The following is a 21,553-nucleotide window of genomic DNA, read 5'->3' on the forward strand; positions in this document are numbered from 1 at the left end:
TAAACTCAGTTGGAGATTCCTTTGCCTTCATGCCATGTACCCATGTTTAAGAATAAGAAAAGACCATCTATTCCACTTGCTTGTAAACTCGCAAAGTTGAAGTACCTGATGAAAACCATATTCTCTGAGTGTGCTTGCTTTTTTTGTAACATGTGTGCAATGCTTGACAACAAACATGAGGCCTTTGGGTTACATTGTTGTGTTACATCGTTGAACACAAATAAAAGAGACATGTTCCAGGATATCTTATACGCACTAGCAAATTAAGTCAGGGATTGATTCATACTTTTTATGTGATTTACCCTCCTATTTTTTTTGAACCAAATTAAGCCTAGGATTGATTACTTGTACTATGAAGCTATGTCCTGCACGGCTTGGTTCAGTAGCTGTTAGTGGTATTTGCATGTGTATTTGGTCTTGCTATTTTGAATATGGAGGTTGAATTGACTGCTACATTTAACTTTCTGTATTTGGTCTCGCTATTTAGAATGTATACTCCACCTGGCACGATGTAAAACCCCTTACCTAATTTAGATAACTTCCCGGGTCACAAATTGACAACCCAATTTCAGTATTTTGCTCGTTATTTTTTCCAATTCTTCTATACGCAATTACCTTGGGCATTACTGATATTAGAAGAATGAGGTATCAGCACTCTAGCAGCAGTGTGGTGCCAATGAACATGAATTTTTTTATTTTTTATTTTTTTGCCAGCAGCACACGTACCAAAAGCTCATAAATATGGTCGCTACAATAGAACCATGGTACATTAAGATGCAGACTATGATCACCTGAAGGTAACTTCATATCAACCAAGTTTGTCAGATGGAAACACCACTATTGTTATTGGGCAGGATAAAGCAAATATAATGTTCAATATTTGTCAAGCATCATCTATCTTTAGTTTAACTGGGTGATGTGTCTGATTACACTTATCAGCAGAACAAAAATTAAATACCCTGTTCAATTCGAAATACAAGGAAACCATGTATTAGTATTTTTTTTCAAATTGAACGGGTATTTATTTGTTTATTCAGCTCATAAGTGTAATCCAATACATTACCCAGTAAAACTAATAAAGATGATGCCTGGCAAATGTATAGAAGAACAGTACATTTGCTTTATATCCTGCCCAATGCAAACCTGTTGCTGTACCTCAGGTGATTGCAATCTCCATCTTGCATATCGATTTGGTGGCTACGACTTACCAATGCAATGTGTGTACATGGAATGGCTGCCTGCAGGTTGCCGACTGCGCTGCATATATATATAGGGACCCCATATATATATACACACATACATGCCTGCCGCAGGTGAGAGTGTGATGAGTGGAGTGGGAGTGGGTGAGGGGGGCGGCAAACGGCTTCTTCCATCCGCAAGATGCGCACGCACAAGACGTGTTCTTGCGTTGTAACTGCCGGGCGCCGTACATGAAGATCGGCTGACAAAGATGAGATTGATCGAGACACGTTTGGTGCGTGCAGTGCTCTGGCCCCAACACAAACTAAAGCAGCTAGCGGAAGCAGTGTTGTTGGGTCAGTCTGAAGCTGAAGTCGTCTTTTGCAATTTCAGCTTACTAAAGGTGTGTTCTGAATGAGAATTGAGAAGGCCGCAAGTTTTCAGTGTGTGTCCAGTACGCCGGGGGAAGCAGAAATCAAGCCCATGATATATGAACCCTATTTTGTTTTGGCTTTCTTCTTGTTTAGCCTTAGATTTACGTGCATTTCCACTTATCCTACATTTTATCACGATTATGCAGTAGATTGTATGTAGATTATTAGTTCTAGTAGGAATCTTGACAAGCTGCTTTAGTAAATAGCTGGAAGCCTGGAACCAAAAAAAGCAAAACACAACATGCAGAGTCAAATAACAATCACAGTGCTATTGGGTATTCATCAATCGAGTGCCGTTCTACACTAGTTCAGTACCAACTCTGTCACATCCTTCGGTGTTGCTGCATCATCGACACAGTCAACACAAACAACTCAATGTTTTACAGTTCTCCGAGATTCAGAAACTACTATGAGGAGGAAGACCTCCATCATGTCTACTGCTGTCAGTTCAGGCTAAGCAAGAGCCTTCTAAGTACTAAGTTTTTCCCTAATATCAGTTTCCTGCTCACTTGGTTGTCAGAAGTTACAATAACTCACCATGCAATACTGTTGTAGGCAGTTACAGTCAGAGAACAATTGCTGAGCAGTAGCATCTCTTGCCAATCGACTTCAACCCCGTAGTCACCCAACCACACCCTTCCTTGTAGCGTTCCACCTGACAAATCGCCATCACAACAATGCTTAACTGTTAGCCATGGAGCCTACTTGACAATTATTGTATACAGAAAAAAAAACGACAACGACCAAAACAGCATACTTAACGAAACCAAAGAATTCATGTTCACTTGTTCAGATAAAATGCACTAGCCACTGACATGACAACAAAATGGTATATGTAGTAGGGACAGAAAAGCAAAAAAATAAAAACAAGTGCTTAAGGACCCAAGAATATGTGCTCATCTCAAATGCAGTACACTTTAATGCCGAGACTGGTATGATAACAAACAATATATGCAGTTGATGTAGGCAGACCCTTGGCAAAAACCAGTTCAGTGACTGCCTCACTATCAAGCCCTGGCAGCTAAATGCAAGATTTTGGATGTATGATTTTTGGTTCCAGCTCAGTTGAACCATTAACAGCCAAATGGACACGATAAGAAAATTTTCATTTGGCGTTGCTAGTTACCACATCCAAGATTGTATCTGCTTCACCTTTCACCCCACCAAAGGTGAATATTGAGCCACCGAGCACAGCTGAAGAATGGTATCCTCTGGTGTAGTTCATGGGTTCAACCATCATCCATGACGGCATCCTTGGCTCATACACCTCAACAGTAGCCACCATTGCTTTAGCCCCAGTGTCGTATCCACCAATCGAGAATCTGGAAAAAAATACAAAGCCAAATTACATCAACAAAGGATAGTATACACCCTGATGCACACCTCCCACCCCCCCGGGCACGCGTTACATAGCATATTTTTCAGAAGGAACATCCTACATATCTTCAGTTCATTGTTTCAACATAAAAAAGAAAAGTTACATGACTTACATCTTCTCATCAAGCACTGTAAGTGTATGACAGCCCCTTCCTGCACTCATCTTTGGCAGCATTTTCCAGTTAGGCTCCCGAGGATCAAGTCTTTCAGCAGAGCTGCCAATACACATCACAAAGTTAGCAGAATAGTTTTTGTTGTAACACGGCCTTGGCGGGTGGCGAAGGCCTCCGACGGCGAGGTGTCGCCAAGGCGTCTTCGACCGTCCTAGGGCGGAAATCTGGCGCTGACTAAAGGAACTTTCCTAGCTATGCTCATAGGGCGCTGCACGAGGCTCAGCGAGCTTGTCGTGGATCCCGCCCGGGCTAGGCACAGACATCTCCGCCGCCCCGCTTCGGCTGACGGGCGTCTCCGGCGATGAGGGCGGAGGCCTCCCTACCCCTGAACTAATCAAACAAACAATCTTGCCTAAGTGTGTGCAGGTACCTAAGCGTAGGCGCCTGTGGTCCACGCGAGCGCGCCAGCATGGCCCCCGCGTGGCCATGCGGAGACCTACGGATGATGTCTCCGACTGGACCGGCGGAGACCCGCCAAGGCAACGACACGCCCCTGAAGACAGAGGCCAGCGTCGGGAACCCAGGCCTCTAGGCCGAAGACCGAGGCACGGTGGGCCGGCCGCTTATTAAGGCCCGTTACTTAAAGACGGTGTGGCAGGATTGCCCCGCAAACAAGAGACTAGTGGCGGAATATTCCAGGAATGTACTGTAGCAGTTGAGGGGCATTGTAATAAATTCTATCAAGGAGTAGTTGAGCCCTATAAATAGGGAACACTTGTAACTGTGCAGTGGGTGGTGAATGAATTAATGAAACCTTAGCTTTCCGTGCCAGCTTCCTACACGCTCACCTATCGTGCATATCCCGAGCCTCCGCCCGAGGGCGATGCCTGGCGGGCGGAGGCCTCTGACTCCCCCACTCTGTCTGAAACCGCTACTTTCAACATTGGCGTCCACCGTGGTTTGGCCAAAACAAACCAACGATGGCAGGAAAAAGAAAAACCACCACCAGAGCAGCAATGACCACGGGTCAGAGAGGAAGGCCTAGGCGCACCACTCGTAGCACCTACGCAACCTCGCCAGCGGAGGATGGCACCAGAGCAGATGCCCAGGGTCAACAACCGGAACCCCAACATCCAGAGATCCAAGATCTGGAGGCCCAACCAAACTCAGGTACAACACTCGAGCAAGAACTGCAATAGCTGCAAGCACAGTTGCAAAGAGCGCAACAAGAGAGGGACAGAATGACAGCAGCATTCACAGCTAATCAGCAAGCTACTCAAGCGTCAGCACAAGCAGCAGAAATAAGGCAGCAGTTGGCAGTCCTACATGCTGAGATGCTAAGTATGCAGCATGCAGTACCAGCGTCAACCTCCGCGATCCTAGCCTCCACAGCAACACCAACTGCAACCATGCCTCCGCCAGTGATCAGCCCAACCACGATGCCATCTCAGGCGATGCGGAGGCCTATCGATCCCAAGTCCCCACTCTCTGAAGGCATACAACAATCGCCATGGCCAACGGCGTACAAGTCAATCACACTACCAAAGTTCAACAGAAATACAGACCCCCATCAGTTCATTATGAGTTACGAGGCAGCAGTAGCCTCCGCCGGCGGAGACGACGCCGTCCTGGCAAAGTCATTTGTTATTGCTGCCGAAGGTGACACGTTGGCTTGGTATTCCATGCTCAAACCAAGCACGGTCTATTCTTGGGAAAATCTCCAAGACAAGATATTGGTAAACTTCAAGGGGCTAGCAGCACAGTCGCTAACATCCACAGATTTGTTCCAGTGCAAACAAATGCAGGGAGAGACACTACATGACTACTTTCGGAAATTCGTGCAACTAAAGGCGAAGGCACCAGACGTCCCAGAAGAGATCGCCATTGAAGCAGCGATCAAAGGCCTCTGAATCGGGCCGTTTGTAGCATACCTAGCAAGAAAGAAACCAACTTCCATACAGCAGTTGTATGACGAGTTTGAGAAGTACTATAGATCAGACAATGACCTCCGAAAAAGGCTGGAGGAGCAGGGTCAAAACAGACAGCAAAACAATAGCAAAAACTCCTAGAAGAGCTATATGAACCAGAATGCATCAAATCAGAAACCAGGTCAGGGGCAGGTGCTCAGCATCGAGGGTCAACCTTACCCCGAACAAGGGCAACTGGCAGCGCCAGTAGGGCCAGAGACCCAGACCAGGAACCAAGGTCGGCAAGATTACCAAGGCAAAAATTGGAACAAAAACCACAACCAGAAACAACGCAGGCCATATTGAGTTTTTCACGGCGAAAGCGCAGGGCACAGTACCAAAGATTGTCCGGAAACAAAAGAGACACAGGAAAGAATGAAGAACAAGCAGACTGCCCAACCTCCGGCACAGCAGAGCGCAAGAGAGGTCAACAACACCTACACAACTGGCCACCAGCAGTACTGCCCGATGTACCCAGCGCTAAACGCAAACCAAATACATCCCTCCACACTGGCCTCCGCCTATTACCCAGAATTCCTACCAGCATGGCGGTCAGCGCCCTCGCAGCAGCCTCCGGCGGGCAACTATAGGTCGGAGGCAAGCCTGACCTACATAAACCCAAAAACTCCCTACATAACCTACCTCGAAACAAACCAACCGCCACAAAACCAAAGCAGGTTCGAGCAACAGCAGCACATGCAGCAACTGCTTCCGCCACCACCTCACAACCAACCCCCAACACCAAAAAATGAGCCAAACCCAGAAAACCAAGTCAACCCTCATGGAGCACTGCCAACAATAGGCATGATACTGCCAATCGCCGGAGGATCATCAATGGAGTTTCAAATGAAAAAGCAGAAAAAGAATCACCTCCGCCTGGTAAATAACGTAGCAGTCCAGGGCCCAGCAAAATACACAGATTGGTCTAGAGTCTCAATCACCTTCACAGAAGATCTCCAGCTAGAAAGCTACCCTCACACAGACGCAATGGTGATCAAGACAAACATAGTAGCATGGTAGATAAGCAGAGTGTTGATTGACACTGGCAGCTCAGCAGACATCATCTTTGCAAATACCTTTGACCAAATGAAGCTCAGCAGGAATCAACTACAGCCCTTTGAATCCCCTTTGATAGGATTCGGAGGCAAGCAGATACAAGCACTAGGAAAGATATCACTCCCAGTGTCGTTTGGAACCCAAGAAAATGCTAGAACCGAATACATAACCTTCGACGTCGTCGATCTGTATTACCCATACAATGTCATCTTGGGCAGAGGATTCACAACCAAATTCAACGTAGCCCTGCATATGGGCTACCTGTGCATGAAAATACCATCACTCCATGGTATTATCACAGTCCAAGGCAGCCAGAAAGAAGCAAGAAACATAGAAAAAGCAATCTACAGAGCCCAAAGAAACATCAATGCAGTCGAGTCGGCAGACAAAGACTAGAGCCTCCGGATATGCCCAGAGGAAAAACAGATATGGCAGATCAAGAAGAGACAAAGCTGATCCCTCCAGAAAAGGAGTTACCAGACAGAAAAGTAACAATCAGCTCAGAATTAAGCAAGGCAGAGGAGCAAGAACTCATGGAAACTCTAGTAAAAAACAAAGACATCTTCGCCCGGTCAGCCTCCGACCTCCAGGGAGTCAGCAGGGACATCATACAGCATGAACTGGACATCAATGAAAACATGAGGCCAAGAAAGCAGAAACAGAGAAAAATGTCAGAGGACAGAATCCTGGCAGCAAAGGTGGAGGTGCAAAGATTGCTAGATGCAAAAGTCATCAGGGAAGTCAAGTATTCAGAATGGCTCGCAAACGTAGTACTGGTACCAAAGAAGAATGGCAAAATGAGAATGTGCATAGATTTCACAGATCTGAACAAAGCTTACAAAAAAGACCCCTTCCCATTGCCAAGAATAGATGCCTCCGTCAACAAGGCAGCCAGATGCCAGAGATTTTCTCTCCTCGACTGTTTCTCTGGGTATCACCAAATCTGGATGAAAAAAGAAGACGAAGACAAGACAAGTCTCACCACTCCATTCGGGACATACTGCTACACTAGAATGCCGGAGGGCCTCAAAAATGTCGGAGCAACCTTCACCAGAATGACAAAGGAGGTTTTGGGCTCACAACTAGATAGAAACATCATAGCCTACGTCGACGACATAGTAGTCATGAGCAAGAACAAGGATGATCATGTCTCCGACTTACAGGAGACCTTCGCCAACCTAAGGGCAGCTGTCCTCCGCCTCAATCCAGAAAAATGTATATTTGGAGTTACAAAAGGGAAGATGCTCGGATACATCATAAGTAGCGAAGGCATCAAAGCGAACCCAGACAAAACCAGAGCAATAATGACAATGGCAGAACCCAAAAACAAGAAAGAAGTGCAAAAGCTGACAGGAAGAATAGCAGCGCTCAACAGATTCATCTCAAAGACAGCAGAACACAGCCTACCCTTCTTCCAAGCCCTGAGGGGCGGAGACAACTTCGAGTGGGGTCCAAGCAGTCAGAGGCATTTCATAACTTGAAAGAGCATCTGGCAAACTCACCGGTAGTCTCCGTCCCAAAATCAGACAACCATCTATTGCTATATGTGGCGGCCTCCGACCATGCAGTCAGCGTAGTCTTAGTCCACGAGCTAGAAAAGGAATCAGGCAAAACTCAAAAGCCAGTTTATTTTATCTCATAAGCATTGTCCAGAGCCAAGCTAAACTACACTGAGGTAGAAAAAATTGCCTACGCAGTACTGACGGCATCAAGAAAGCTAAAGCATTATTTCCAAGCCCATGAAATCTCAGTTCCAACATCGCTGCCACTGCAAGACTTGCTCAGAAACAAAGAAGCCTACGGCAGAATAGGCAAATGGGCTACAGAGCTATCACAGTTCGGCATCTCCTATGTCCCTAGAACAGCAATCAAATCACAAGCACTAGCCGATTTTGTAGCAGATTGGACACCTACGACAGAGCCCAAGGTACAACCAACCACTCAAGGCTGAATAGCATTCACGGATGGAGCCTGGGGCCAAGCCAGAGCAGGAGCCTCCGCCGTCCTAACGGCACCCTCCGACGTCAGACTGAAATACGCAGCAAGGCTAGAGTTCAAATCAACAAACAACATAGCAGAATATGAAGGCCTAATCCTAGCACTCAGTAAAGCAAAGGCCCTAGGGGCCAAAACATTGACAGTCAAAACAGATTCTCAAGTGGTTACTGGCCAAGTAGAGAAAGAATACACAGCAAGAGAGCCAGAACTCATCAAATACCTATTCGTTGTCAGAAATTTGGAGCGGAGATTCGAGGGCTTCACCCTGAAGCACATCCCAAGATCAGAAAATGCAGAGACAGATGAACTAGCTAAAGCTACGGCAAACAACCTGCCACTGTCACCAAACACTTTTTACCAGATCCTGAAGTCTCCGGCAACTGCAGAGACATCTAAGGCACCTAATCCCATACTACACCTGCAAAATGAAGATTGGAGAAAGGCGATAACAGAATTCTTAGAAGGCAAAACAGCCGAAGAAGATGAAGCAAAAGCAGCAAGAATACAGGCCAGGGCAAGAAATTACACAATCATAGATGGTGTACTGTACAAGAAAGGAGTAGTCCAGCCTCTCCTCAAATGCATATCGCAGAGCGAAGGCATAGAGTTGCTTCAAGAAATACACTCAGGAATTTGCGGGTCGCACATTGGCTCTAGAGCATTATCAGCAAAGGCAATAAGGCAAGGCTTTTATTGGCCAACACACATACAAGACACAGAGCAGACAGTCAAAACATGCCAAGCATGTCAAACATTCTCTCCAGTTTAGTCAAAACCATCGTCGGAGACCCAGCTTATACCTCCGACATGGCCGCTACAAAGATGGGGTATGGACCTGGTCAGCCCATTACCACCATCCCAAGGAGGGAATAGATTCACAGTAGTGGCAGTAGAATATTTTACAAGATGGATAGAAGCAAAGCCGATGGCGAAGATAACCTTAGAAACCGTCCGAAAATTCTTCTGGCAAAACATCATTTGCAGATTCGGTGTACCGAGGATTCTGACAGTAGACAATGGAAAACAATTCGATTCAGAGAACTTCAAAGAATTCTGCAAAAGCATTGGGACAAAACTAGCCTTCGCCTCAGTATACCACCCAGAGTCCAATGGCGCTGTGGAAAGCAAACAGAATAGTGTTTTCAGCAATATCAAAAACATTGCTGGGCCTACGCAAAGGAAAATGGGTAGATGAATTACCCAGAGTGATTTGGTCACACAATACATCTGTCTCAAGAACAATAGGATTCACACCATTCAAACTGCTTTATGGAGAAGAGGCCATGATGCCAGAAGAAATCAAGCATGAAAGCCTCCGCACAACGAGTCAGCTGATGTTGCAAGATGAAGAATATGCAAAAGAAACAATAGAAGCAATAAGACTGGAAGCAGTTGAAAACATTGCAAAATATCAGTCCCAAACCAAAAAGTGGAGAGACTCCCAGGTGGTAAGGAAAGACATAAAACACGGAGACCTCGTACTCAGAAGAAAACCCAACGCACAACTTGTTGGCAAGTTGCAACCGAAATGGGAAGGCCCATACACAGCAACGGCAGCAGGCCGACCTGGCTCTTTCCACTTAACTGACAGCGAAGGTGTCACGACAACCCACACCTGGAATGTTGACAGCCTCCGTAGATATTACATCTAGGCAATGTACCAAAGGGCAACCTCCGCAAATAATAAGCGGAGGCCCCTCCGTTCATTTACCTTTCAGTCTTTTTACTTACTTCAACCAAAAAAATGTAAAAGAGCCTGCACTCTTTTCCTCACAGGGGAACTCCAAGTGGAGGTGAGGTTTTTAACGAGGCAGGCTCAATGTAAAAATCCTCTACAAGTATAAAGAGGTAATTCCCCAAAAGAACGCTTGAAAAATCCAAAACCGAAAGCGGCTAGCTCTGGCGCCGCAATATTCGGTGAACAAAAAGCAGAGGTCCTTTCAAAGCGCCGGCCATAGGCATGGGCAATTTGAAACGACCTCTATGGCCAAATAGGCCTTCGACCTTGACAAAGACCTGTCCAAAGTTAGGTATCAAGGCAGAAAAAACTTGGCCAAACAGGCCTCCGACCCTTGACGAAGACCTGAACAAATTCAGGCATCAAGGCCAAAAAACTAGACCAAACAGGCCTCCGACCCTTGACGAAGACCTGAACAAATTCAGGCATCAAGGCAAAAACAACTTCAGCAAAACAGGCCTCCGACATTAACAAAAAACACCCCTAGCATCAGGGGCAACAAAATTATGGCGCTACAACCAGGAAGGTCTCCGCCATCGAAAACAACAAAAACAGAAAATGTCTGACAAAATACTGCCACCACTATGGCGCCTGGCCTCTTTACTTCAAAAGATCTCAAAAGGAACGAATAATTCAAGCAAGATACAGGCTATTAAAGCCAAGATACGTTCCACCTAACAACGTACAAAAATGTTAACACCCAAAAGCCACCACCACACTATAAAACGGGCTCCCCCCATGTCCTTAAAACTCAGTCAGCATAGGGCGCAAGGGGGGGAACAAGGCAGAGCACAAGCAAAAGCCACAGCAACAGCCATGGAGGCAGGGGTCTCCTTAGATATCCAAGTCGGACGTAGATATTGTACAAAATCTTGTAAAATCAGAGGCAACAGTAGACAGTCGAAGACAGGGGGAAAAGAGATAGAAACTACGACACGGTGATGAACAGCAAAGGACTTACGGAAGAAGGGGGATATCGCATGAAATCTCATAACATCCCCTGACGCCGGAGACCTAACCTGTCATCTCCAAAAATCAACCATGTCCCACGGGTGTGCAGCGTCGGAGACCCATACCACCAGACAGCTAAAACACTCTGCCAAAGAAATACCAAAAGTCTCCGCCGTCTGCACAAGCTGCGCCAAACCACCCATCGGATCAAACACCGATTCAGAAAGCCTCGCCAGGCGAACTTCAAGTACGCCTCCGCCGGCCAAAAAACCCCCAACATTTCAGCCCCGGCAATCAAGCAAGCACAGAGAAGGAGAAAACATGGGGCAAAGGTCCTGGCCACCACCTCTGTATCGCGCACGTTCGCCCAAGCAAAGAACGACGGTGGGCAAACTCGGGACTAGACGAGATATGTAAACTAGAAAAACAGATTGAAGCCCCCGCACAAACAATCAAGAAAGTGAACCTGTTTTGTATTCCATAAAACGTCAAGTAGCATTCTTATAGGACACAAACTTACAATAAAATCCTAACTATTGTGGTGGAGGCCCGCGCCAAGCAAGCGCGCGAGTAAACCCAGCGCGCTCGTCGTCTATGTCAAACTTAACTGACTCAAACACGTCACGCGCACCGCTGCGGGGAAAGGCCGAACGCCAATACTCCCAAAGCTCTCCGCTCACATAAATACCGTCGTTGTAGAGAGTCAAAGGCGCAACATCTTGTGCAAGCTCCTGATTCGGAACCTGCGCAAGGTCAAAATTTCCCACAAAACCATCTAGAACAAAATAAACTTTATTCACAAGAGTCCAATTGAACTACAATATACACGCCAAAACAACTAAGTGCTACAAAGAGCCTAGACCTCCGGCGCATCGGCCGCAGCAGAAGTCCCTAGAACGGAGCCCGCATCAACTGTGGGCGGGCACGGCGTCTGCGGCCTCCGACCACTACCACCGCCGATCGTAGATCCCACCGAAGCGCCAGCGGCGGCGGAGGTACCGCCCACGGTCACCGAGCGCGGAATTGACGAAGGCCTGCCCGCAAGGCTCTTATGTGCATCCTGTAGCACAGGCTAAAGTATCAGGGGCACAAGCAACGAAAGCCTTCGCAGCTTCGCAAAAAGCAAGGGGACAAAAATAGCGGCTACAAAGACTAGAAATACCTTCGCCATCTTTTCCTCCGCCAGTTTTCGGGCAGCAGATCTCCCAAATAGAGCCCAAAAGTGCCCAATGAAATTCCTTAAGGTTTTTCGCAAACCAAGAGAAGTCTCACCGAGCTCCTCCGAAATACTTTCGGTATGCGTACACCCGCCGCGCACCAAAAGCTTGGTGTAATTCGCTACTCCCGTAAGCGCCCCGTAGTCCGTGCAGCCATTGATCAGATCGGGGAGCTTCGCAAGGTGACGCTTTAGCCACAAGGCAAGGGTGTACACGCTGTCTTCCTCCGGAGGAGCGGAGGTTTCGCCTCCGAACTCGGCAACGGTGGCCCGGTAGTGGCCAACGGTTGCAGCAAGGACCCCCTTGACCGAGTCCAAATGCCTCATCGTCAAAGACAGCTGCTCCCCCACCGCAGCTGCGGATTCCTTCTTAGAGGCAAGCTCTCGCCGGAGACCCTCGGCCAGCTCGTTCGCCCTACGGGCCTGCTCGGCGAACAAAACTTCTGCATCCCGGGCCTTGGCGAGATCGGCCCTCAAACCATCCTTTTCTCGTTCCTTCTCCACCAGAGACAGGCGGAGAGCGCCAAGGGAGTTGGACAGACCCCCTTTTTCACCTTCCAGGCGCTCGATCTCCGCCTTGAGCGCTTCAATCGCAGTATCTCGGTCGGAGACCTCGCGAGTGCAGTGCTCCTCCATAACAACGGCCGTGATACCCCTGCGAATAGAAAGAAGAAGACCAAGGCGATCAGCAACAGAATCAAAAACAAGTCTAAAGGCGAACATACAAAAAAAGGGGCAAAACCGCCGAAGACGCACCAGGCTTTGGTGTTCTAGATGAACACGAAGAAGTTGGAAGAAATCCATGTCCCTCAGACGTTGTTTGAAGCGATCTGTTCAAAGAAGAACAAACAAACACAAAACAATAAGGTGAGAAAAGCAAATCTCACGATAAGCACACCAACAGCCAAAGACCACCTCCGACGTCTCCAAGAACACCAAGATAGCACTCTTCCCAACCTGAGATAGAAGTGTTGGAGGAGCCTGCGTAAAAAAACAACAACAGCTCAGGTCAGAGGGCCGATCAGAAATAGGCAATAACAACAAGCCAAATGACGAGTAAAATAAAAACATTCTATACTCACTCGGACCCGGCGCCATCAGCCCCGGCTGCCCCGGACCAAACCTATCGCAACCAGCGGCCGCTCGCTCCTCCGGGGTGAGGAGCCCAGCCATGACATCACCTACAAAGCAACAAGTACACAGTATTAGCTCTTGGTACAATACGTAAACAAATAAACCGGACGAAGATAGTAAACACAAAAATGTGCACCAAACAAACTTACTCATAAAAAGCCTAGGCTGGGCCGCTTGCCGCGCCCCCTGGGCAGAAGTCTCCGCCATATCATGTGGCGAAGGCCCAAAGGGCCGGATCTCCTCAGCCAGCGGGCTAACGGGCGGAGGACTCAAAGAAGACTGAGCCGCCGGGGCCTGCTCAGCAAGCACGGCCTCCAACTGCCTGACGTCGGCCACCGGCACGGGCAAAGGCGCAACAACGGCGGGAGATGAAGGAGCTTGCCGCAAGACGGCCTCCATGCCCTCTTCAGAACTTGAACACAGCCTGCCAAGAATGTCGGGCATAGGGTCGGCGGCGCTACCTTCCGGCTGTTCGTCGACGCTCACAGCACCATGCGAGGAGCGCGCTAGCTCCCGGACGCCCAGCACCGCTTACAGCGCCGCTCACAGGGCACACCGGAGCTACAGGAGAGCCGCGATCCTCTCCGCTCGCAACCCGCACGTCCACTGACGGGACGAAGGAGCTATGAATGCCTTCACTATTGGTGGAGGCAACGCCCGCACTACCGGCAGAAGACACGGCCGCCGTGATCAACAGAGCACCGCTCTTCGTCTTCTTTTTCGTAGGCGCCCGAGCAACAACGGCGCCCTTCCTCTTCTTAGACTCGTCCTCCGCCGTAACATTCTTCGTGAAGGCCTTCTTCTTCTTCTTCTCAATTGAAGCCAGGACCTCGGTGGGAACCTCGCGCTCCCGGTAGACGACCCCGACCTCCTCAAAAACTCGATTGAGCCGCGGCATGGTGCCTGCCACGGCCATCCGGGACGTATACTCACGCTCGGAAATCTTGCCAACCAACCCTACGGCGGCTTCCTCAACCTCAGAGACAAAACTGTCCTCCATCACCCCCTCCCCCAAAGACTGACCGAAGCGGGGGAACGGAATCCCGGCCTCCGGCCCAAAAACGGGAACCTTCACCTGTTCTAGCCGAAAGGCTGGGTTGTTTTTGCCCAGGGGCCAGTAGTTGGAGGCCATAATCTCCTCCACCAGGTCGCGGCCACCGGAGTAGCGGCACGCTGCCACAAAAGCCTAGTCGCAAGCCTCCCTCGCCGGAGACACCTCCTCCGGCGGATCCACGCGTGTGTGCGGCGCCATCTCCTCCATCCTTGAAGTCAATGGATACTCCGAGACCTCCACACCATCCTCGGTAGTGCTACGGACCCCATAGGTCTTCACGTAGAACCATTGCTCAAGCCAGCCGCGGTCCCACTTGCCCTTCTGGCAAAAAGAGATCTCCAGGCGGTCTACGCCTTAGTTCCTCTTAGACATAAAGGTGCAACTACCGTACTGGTAGGTCACCTCCACCTCCTTGCCCTCTCGCACCTCCTTCTTCGGCTGCTTCTGCAGCTCGTAGTACGCGCAGAAGGTGTCCACATTCGGCTCGGCACCATAAGAAACACACGCCCAGCAGAATTTGCTAAGCGTGAGGAAGGCAGTAGGAGTCAGATGATGGAGCTGGACATTGAAGGTCTCCAACACCCGGCGAAGGAAGGGGATGTAAGGAAGGCGGAGGCCGCATGTGAAGAAGTCCCGAAAGACCACCGCGTATCCCTCCTCCGGTTCCAGAACAGTCTAGCCAGGCGGAGGGATTTTTACCCTCGAAGAAGGAAAACACGATTCCTTCAACATCTCCGCGGTTGCCTCTTCAGTAATGGAGGAGGGGCCAAAATCCCAAGACTTTATCGCCATATCTCTGGAATCCGCAGCGATCAAGTCTCCGACGGACGCAGAGACACTCCCCAAATCCTCCTCCACTAGCTTTTCAAACTCCAATGCGGAGGCAGAGGCAAGCATGCACTCCTCAAAACGCGCACCCCAGCCGACGGCCCTAACGCCGAGAAGGTGGCGATAGGGTCCGAAAAAGGCGGGCCGGCGAGTTTGGGCGGAGGCGGAAAAGAAAGCCACCACGACAGCAGCCTAAGCGTGAGACATAGGCAGAAAGTCAGAACGCGCGAGGGCAGCAAAAGGCGAAAGCGAAGAGAGCAGAGAGCGATTTCTCAGAGGCAAGGAAAGCGAATGAGCAATGCGGGGGGGGCCCCCGCCACCAACAACACCCTTATATAGGCCGCGGGCAGGCGGTCCGGCTCCCGCCATACAACGGTCACCTCCGGAGAATTCGCCTGCCGCACAACGGTCATCTCCGAAAAAGTCGCAAGATATACAACGGAAACTGACACGGCATAAACGGCCACACCGTAGGACAACGGCTAGATTTGATGCCCAACGGCTATTCTCAACGAGACCAGCGGCTGCGCCAGAGCGGGCCAGGGGGGAAGTAGCGGGGCCTCGCTCGGAGACGCCAATGCGTGTGGCCTCCGCCCCCGCGGACGCTTTTGGTCAAGGCGTTTTGAGCTCATGGCACGCTCAGGCGAACCATGGTCTCAAAAGGGGGGAACTGTTGTAACACGGCCTCGGCGGGGTGGCGGAGGCCTCCGACGGCGAGGTGTCGCCAAGGCGTCTTCGGCCGTCCTAGGGCGGAGATCTGGCGCTAACTAAAGGAACTTTCCTGGCTATGCTCGTAGGGCACTGCACGAGGCTCAGCGAGCTTGTCGCGGATCCCGCCCGGGCCAGGCACAGACATCTCCGCCGCCCCGCTTCGGCTGACGGGCGTCTCCGGCGATGAGGGAGGAGGCCTCCCTACCCCTGAACTAATCAAACAAACAATCTTGCCTAAGTGTGTGCAAGTACCTAAGCGCAGGCGCCCGTGGTCCGCGCGAGCGCGCCAGCATGGCCCCCGCGGGGCCAGGCGGAGACCTACGGATGATGTCTCCGACCGGACCGGCGGAGACCCGCCAAGGCAACGACGCACCCCTGAAGACGGAGGCCAGCGTCGGGAACCCAGGCCTCTGGGACGAAGACCGAGGCACGGTGGGCCGGCCGCTTATTAAGGCCCGTTACGATGTGGCAGGATTGCCCCGCAAACAAGAGACTAGTGGCGGAATATTTCAGGAATGTACTGTAGCAGTTGAGGGGCATTGTAATAAATTCTGTCAAGGAGTAGTTAAGCCCTATAAATAGGGAACACTTGTAACTGTGCAGTGGGTGGTGAATGAATTAATGAAACCTTAGCTTTCCGTGCCAGCTTCCTACACGCTCACCTGTCGTGCCTATCCCGAGCCTCCGCCCGAGGGCGACGCCTAGCGGGCGGAGGCCTCTGACTCCCCCACTCTGTCTGAAACCGCTAGTTTCAACAGTTTTGTTGTTGTTCCTCTCACTTCAAATACCACTGCCATTATACAATAGAGAATAGCCTAATGAACATTTATGAAATAATTCAGTTTATTTAGATTTGCACTAAACCATAGGCCACCGCATGAGGTTTAACTAACTGTTTTGAGATGTTTGGAGGTTTTATGAGCTGTTGTATTTCCACCAAATCAAAACTAAACCAATCAACTAAGTACAGGTAGGAAAAGTACAGCACCTCAGATATTCGACACCATTGAAGCCACCAACAGCATAAATCACACCATTTAGTGCTACACCAGCTAGAGCAAAGCGCTGAAGAACAGTGTGACAAAGTCAGTCAAGCTAAAGAGTTTAACATATTATGTGGAGATTTGTGTCAGAAGCAAATATTTTCCCAAAAAGGACAGTACATCAAATTGAAATGGAACCAGGAACTGTTTTTCTTCACTGCAGAATTACACAGTTTTCCATGAGTAAATGGTTATTATTTCCCATGCTGTTTTTGTCTTAGGCAAATTTATGCATGTTCTACTAAGTCTAGGTGCTTCAGTAATGTATGGGAAGAAAAGCTTTCACATTCTGAACAAATGAATGGTAGAAACTGATACCTTTTCCAGCATAGGTTGATTCTTTATCCACTTTCCATGAGTAGGATCAAACATCTCAACATCAGAGAAACACTCAGTTCCATCTCCACCACCAAATACATAGATTCTCCCATTGACACTAACCCCAGCAAGGCTCCCCTTGTCACGAGTCAACGATGGGCATGTGGACCAATCATCACGGCTTCGGTCATAACAGTCAACTTCATCCAAAAGATAAATGCAGAATCAGGACAGAGATTGAAATACGAGAGCTCAAGAAGGAACTAAACTTAGAAGCCAAGTAGTAACTTGTATCAAACCAGCAAGCACCATCACCACCACCAAGAACAAATATCTTGCCCTCTAGTGCAACAGTTGAGGTATATGACTTGCCAACAGCCATTGGTTTGAGGGGTGTTAGTACGTCCAATGAAGGGGAAAAAGAGTCTAGCGATGGCACAAATGAGAAGCCATCAAAACCACCAACTAGATAAATGACATCTTCTGAACCCAAACATTGTTCTACAAACTGGTTAAGTGAATCGTCTAGGGTCAAAGGATCTATTTTAGAATTCAATGTCTTAACTGTTCCCTTTAGTTCAACAATTCTTTTCAGTAACCTCTCATTCACCCCTTGTAAATGTTTGACTTCTTTGTTGGACCAAGCCTGCATTTTGAACATAAATTAGATTTAACCACCAAAATTTTTTTGCCAGCAAATGAGATGTTTTCCTATACTTTGGGCTTGCATCCTTTTTCTCTACTTCCATATTGAAAAAGTGAGGTTGAACAATCGATCATAGAGGATCCTAGCTGAAAGATTGATTAGAAACTAAGCAGATGCGAGACTGATTTAGAAGCATAATGGAAAAATCTTTTCATTTCATCCTGCCTTGCTTCTTCCATTTCTTTAGGTAGCCGTGAACCAAAAACACTACAAGCATCTTATGGATTCTCCCTGTTAGTGCCACATAACAAATTTAGCCATTCTAGAGTGCAAAATTTAGCTATTCCAATCCTACACCCATGCAGTCTAGTATCAGTATAATAATATACAAAAATTTACTCAACATAATGTCGCTTGCTTTATTCTCTTGGTTCCTACATTGTCATGCTAAGTTATCAACACATCTATTCAAAGTGCAATTTCTGGTTTATTTTTTTGCATACAACATTTCCATAAATTTAAGATTGCACAGTTCAGTATAACAGATGCAAGGCTTCTCATGAGGTTATAGCATAAGAAGAGACCTGCTTCTTCTCCATTACCTCTATTCGTCCAGATAACTCTTTAACTACATCAATCAGCTGCAAACAAAATTAGTGTGAGAAATTTTGCAATAGATAGACAAGAACTAAGCATGTTATCTAGACTGAATGAACTGAAGCATGAAACAAGGATGATAAGATGGAATGCAGATATCAGTTGAGTTCAAAGTTACAACCTTGGCTTCTGTGCATGATTGAGAGTCCAATAACTGCACCAGCAAATTAGAATGCCCCAAGGACAGCTTATCAACTTCAGAATCAAAGGTTTCTGGCAAATTAGAGTTCCCATCCAGAATTGCACATTTGACCTCTTGGGTATACTTGCAGCTATATGCATCATTATCTTCAGTTTCAGTAGTATTGGCATAAAAATCAGAATGCCACTGCTGACCAGGAAAAGTCATGCGCCCTTGTAACACCTGATCAAAGCCCAGCATTTTTCCCTGCTTATCAGGGTACTGTTGTTGTTGCATTGGAACCACCCTATCTGATAGTGCATAGTCCTCCCTCTCTGGTGATGTGTATTGACAATCCAGTTCATAGAAACCACCAGAAGATTCATTACCTGAGCTTGCATGTCCCACATCCACATCTCTTGTCCCAACTTCCTCAAATTTATTCTTCTTCACTATGTCAGCATATGACTTTACAACCTTTTCTGATTTGAGATTATTGTTCCCCTCACACTCTGTTGCCCATCCAGGTGACAGCACTAATTCTCTCCCATGATCATCAGCTGGTACTGCGGCAGGGGGCATCCAGAAATTGTTGGGGGGAGAAGGAGAAGGAGTAAACATATCCATCAAAACACATGTTTGAGCATGATCCAATTTAAACTTGAAAAAATGGAGCTTCTGGCCAGGGACACCAGGTGTGTTCTGATAGTAATTGGCTATAATAGCATTTCTGAACTGATTCTCTGCTAGCGGGAAACACCACACCCTTACCCGCATTGCAACCTAAACAAATAAAAGGGCATGAATATAGAAGCCATTTTACTGAGAGTGAAAAAGAAGATGACATTCAAAGTACAGACACCAGGGATTGTACCTGGGCAGGATAGCTTGTTTTGCCCTTGCTATCATGTGACCATGCATTTGATTCAGGACAGAACTTGCCATTCCCTGCAGCTTCATAAATACCATACAATCTGCGATCATCATAATTGAAGAGGAAGAGAGGTAGTCCTTCCTTAATGTTTCGTACATATGAAATATGTGATTTTGGCAAGCCTGAGACATGACACAAATGGTAACTAAGTCAGTGGATCACTCAACAAGTTGATATGCTTTGGGAGGCATGCAATGGTATACCCCCCTCACAGGAAAAGACACAAATGCATTAAAGGGGTAGCTCAGTTTTGTAAAAACAAAGCTTAGAGAAGAGTTGTGATCAAGAGAGATCAAGAGCATACCAAAAAGTTGCCAAGAGTGACACTCTTGAATAGTATTGTTTGTGCAACCAAATATCACAGCTCCAGGGTCTTGCGGTTGGAGGTTTCTTGCAGGAATGGACAGGTTTGTTGGCCTGGTATTTTTTACAACTTGGCTCCACGAGGATTTGCTCGTCACCATTATACTGATACTAGCAAGATGAGAAACAAAAGGAAAGGAATAAATATACTGCACTGTCCAGTTGATGTATACCCAGTTGCATGTTTGATGCATGAGGCAAGAAAAGGTAATGTTCTTCAGGAATCACAGCTACTTATTTTGTAAACATGAAAGCAAAGATCAAATGACAGTAATGCAAATACTGAAATACACATAATACAATTTGGCATTATCATATCATTTGACTTAGGTTATTGTACACTAAAGTTCAAGAAAAATCTCACTTGCAGCACAGTATATTTTCAGAATTGTTTTCTCTGATTTCATCACAACAGAAAAGAAGGCAACATAATTAGGTACATCTACATATCAAAGTGAGCAGATGACCCTTTATGAGATTTTGTTTTTCATATCACGGTGCACAGATGTTTTGGGAGTGGCCCATTTTGCACAATTTAGTTATGATAATAATAATGCAAACTGAATTTCAATGATGAGTAGTATGCAGCTACATTACAAGGTAAGAGTCTCAGGTTAAGCTTGGTAACAAAATTCAACAGATGCGACTGCCCCTCGTTCCTGAGTGTTGATATGTACTTAGCACATGGAGATGAAGCTCCAGTCACTGAACTCGTAGAGCTGGAATGGACTACCAAAATGATGTGCAGCAGTTCAATCAATAATGTCTCAGTACAATGCCCAGTCCTCCCACACAAAAGAAATTGCAGTGGGGCCACAGGGCAAAAATTAATGAAGGAACTGAGCAAGTTGTACATGAAGGCACCAGTAATTGGGTAAAGGTGACACATGCGAAATCAATAGTGGAATACGGGAGAAACCTAGATGGCCACTTGATGTTCATGACTTCATTCTAGAAGCAACAACAATTACTCAGGGGGGTGAAAGGAAAATCACCCCTAACCCACAAAACTCTGTTCTTTTGAGGCAAACAAAACCCTGTTCTGTTCACGAATCTTTCGGAATCAATGCCCTGCATAGATGGATGAAGGCTACATTGGGTTATCGGCTAGGAGTAGGAGCGAAATCCTACCCTCGATCGAACCATCAGCACAAGCACACGAACCAATCCAATCATCAGTAACAAGCGCGGCGCATGATTGGTCGAGCAAAACCGCTACTTTTCGTGAGTCAGGTAGTTGAACCCAAATCCATCCAAGAAGCAGAATACGACCAGAGCAGAAAAGGATGCGAGAGATTATCTCGTGCGGACTAGACGAAAGGCACAAGCTTTATGGTGTTCCTCTGGTCAGCGGATCAAGCAAGAAAGCAAGAAAGCGCGGACTAGACGAAACGGAAAGGAAATGCTGCGGTTGGGGTTTCGTGGTACGGCCCGTACCTTGAAATCGCTTTGCTTTGCTTGGGGTGGAGCCGTGGAGGAGTGCCAAGCCACACTGCCGCACTGTTGCAAGAAGGAAGAGGAGGAGGGGACGCGGCGATCGCACTCGCGCTGCAGCGAAATCCTCGCCCACGCCGATCGAAGTGGTTCTTGCTCGCACTCACAGGCCGGCGAAGCGAAGGCAGGGCGTGGATGGAGTGAACTGCTCTGCCTCTCTGGCCTGGCCTCCGTGCGCCCTGCGCGGTGAGAAGAGAATGGAAGGGAGCAGTGATGGATGA

General features: G+C 47.8%; 1 protein-coding gene across 1 annotated transcript; it reads right to left on the reverse strand.

The window, feature by feature from the left end:
- Positions 1-664: 664 nt before the first annotated feature.
- On the reverse strand, positions 665-21,498 carry LOC136509018 (uncharacterized). Its single transcript, XM_066503812.1, is given in 11 exon segments — positions 665-2,268; positions 2,740-2,935; positions 3,104-3,205; positions 16,745-16,821; positions 17,118-17,380; positions 17,427-17,763; positions 18,348-18,404; positions 18,542-19,324; positions 19,416-19,597; positions 19,780-19,949; positions 21,276-21,498. Coding segments are annotated over 10 exon segments (2,247 nt in total). The 5' UTR covers positions 19,940-19,949; positions 21,276-21,498; the 3' UTR covers positions 665-2,178.
- Between the last annotated feature and the right edge of the window lie 55 nt (positions 21,499-21,553).

This window comes from Miscanthus floridulus, chromosome 15 (genome assembly GCF_019320115.1).
Source record: "Miscanthus floridulus cultivar M001 chromosome 15, ASM1932011v1, whole genome shotgun sequence".
NCBI classification, from domain to species: domain Eukaryota; kingdom Viridiplantae; phylum Streptophyta; class Magnoliopsida; order Poales; family Poaceae; genus Miscanthus; species Miscanthus floridulus.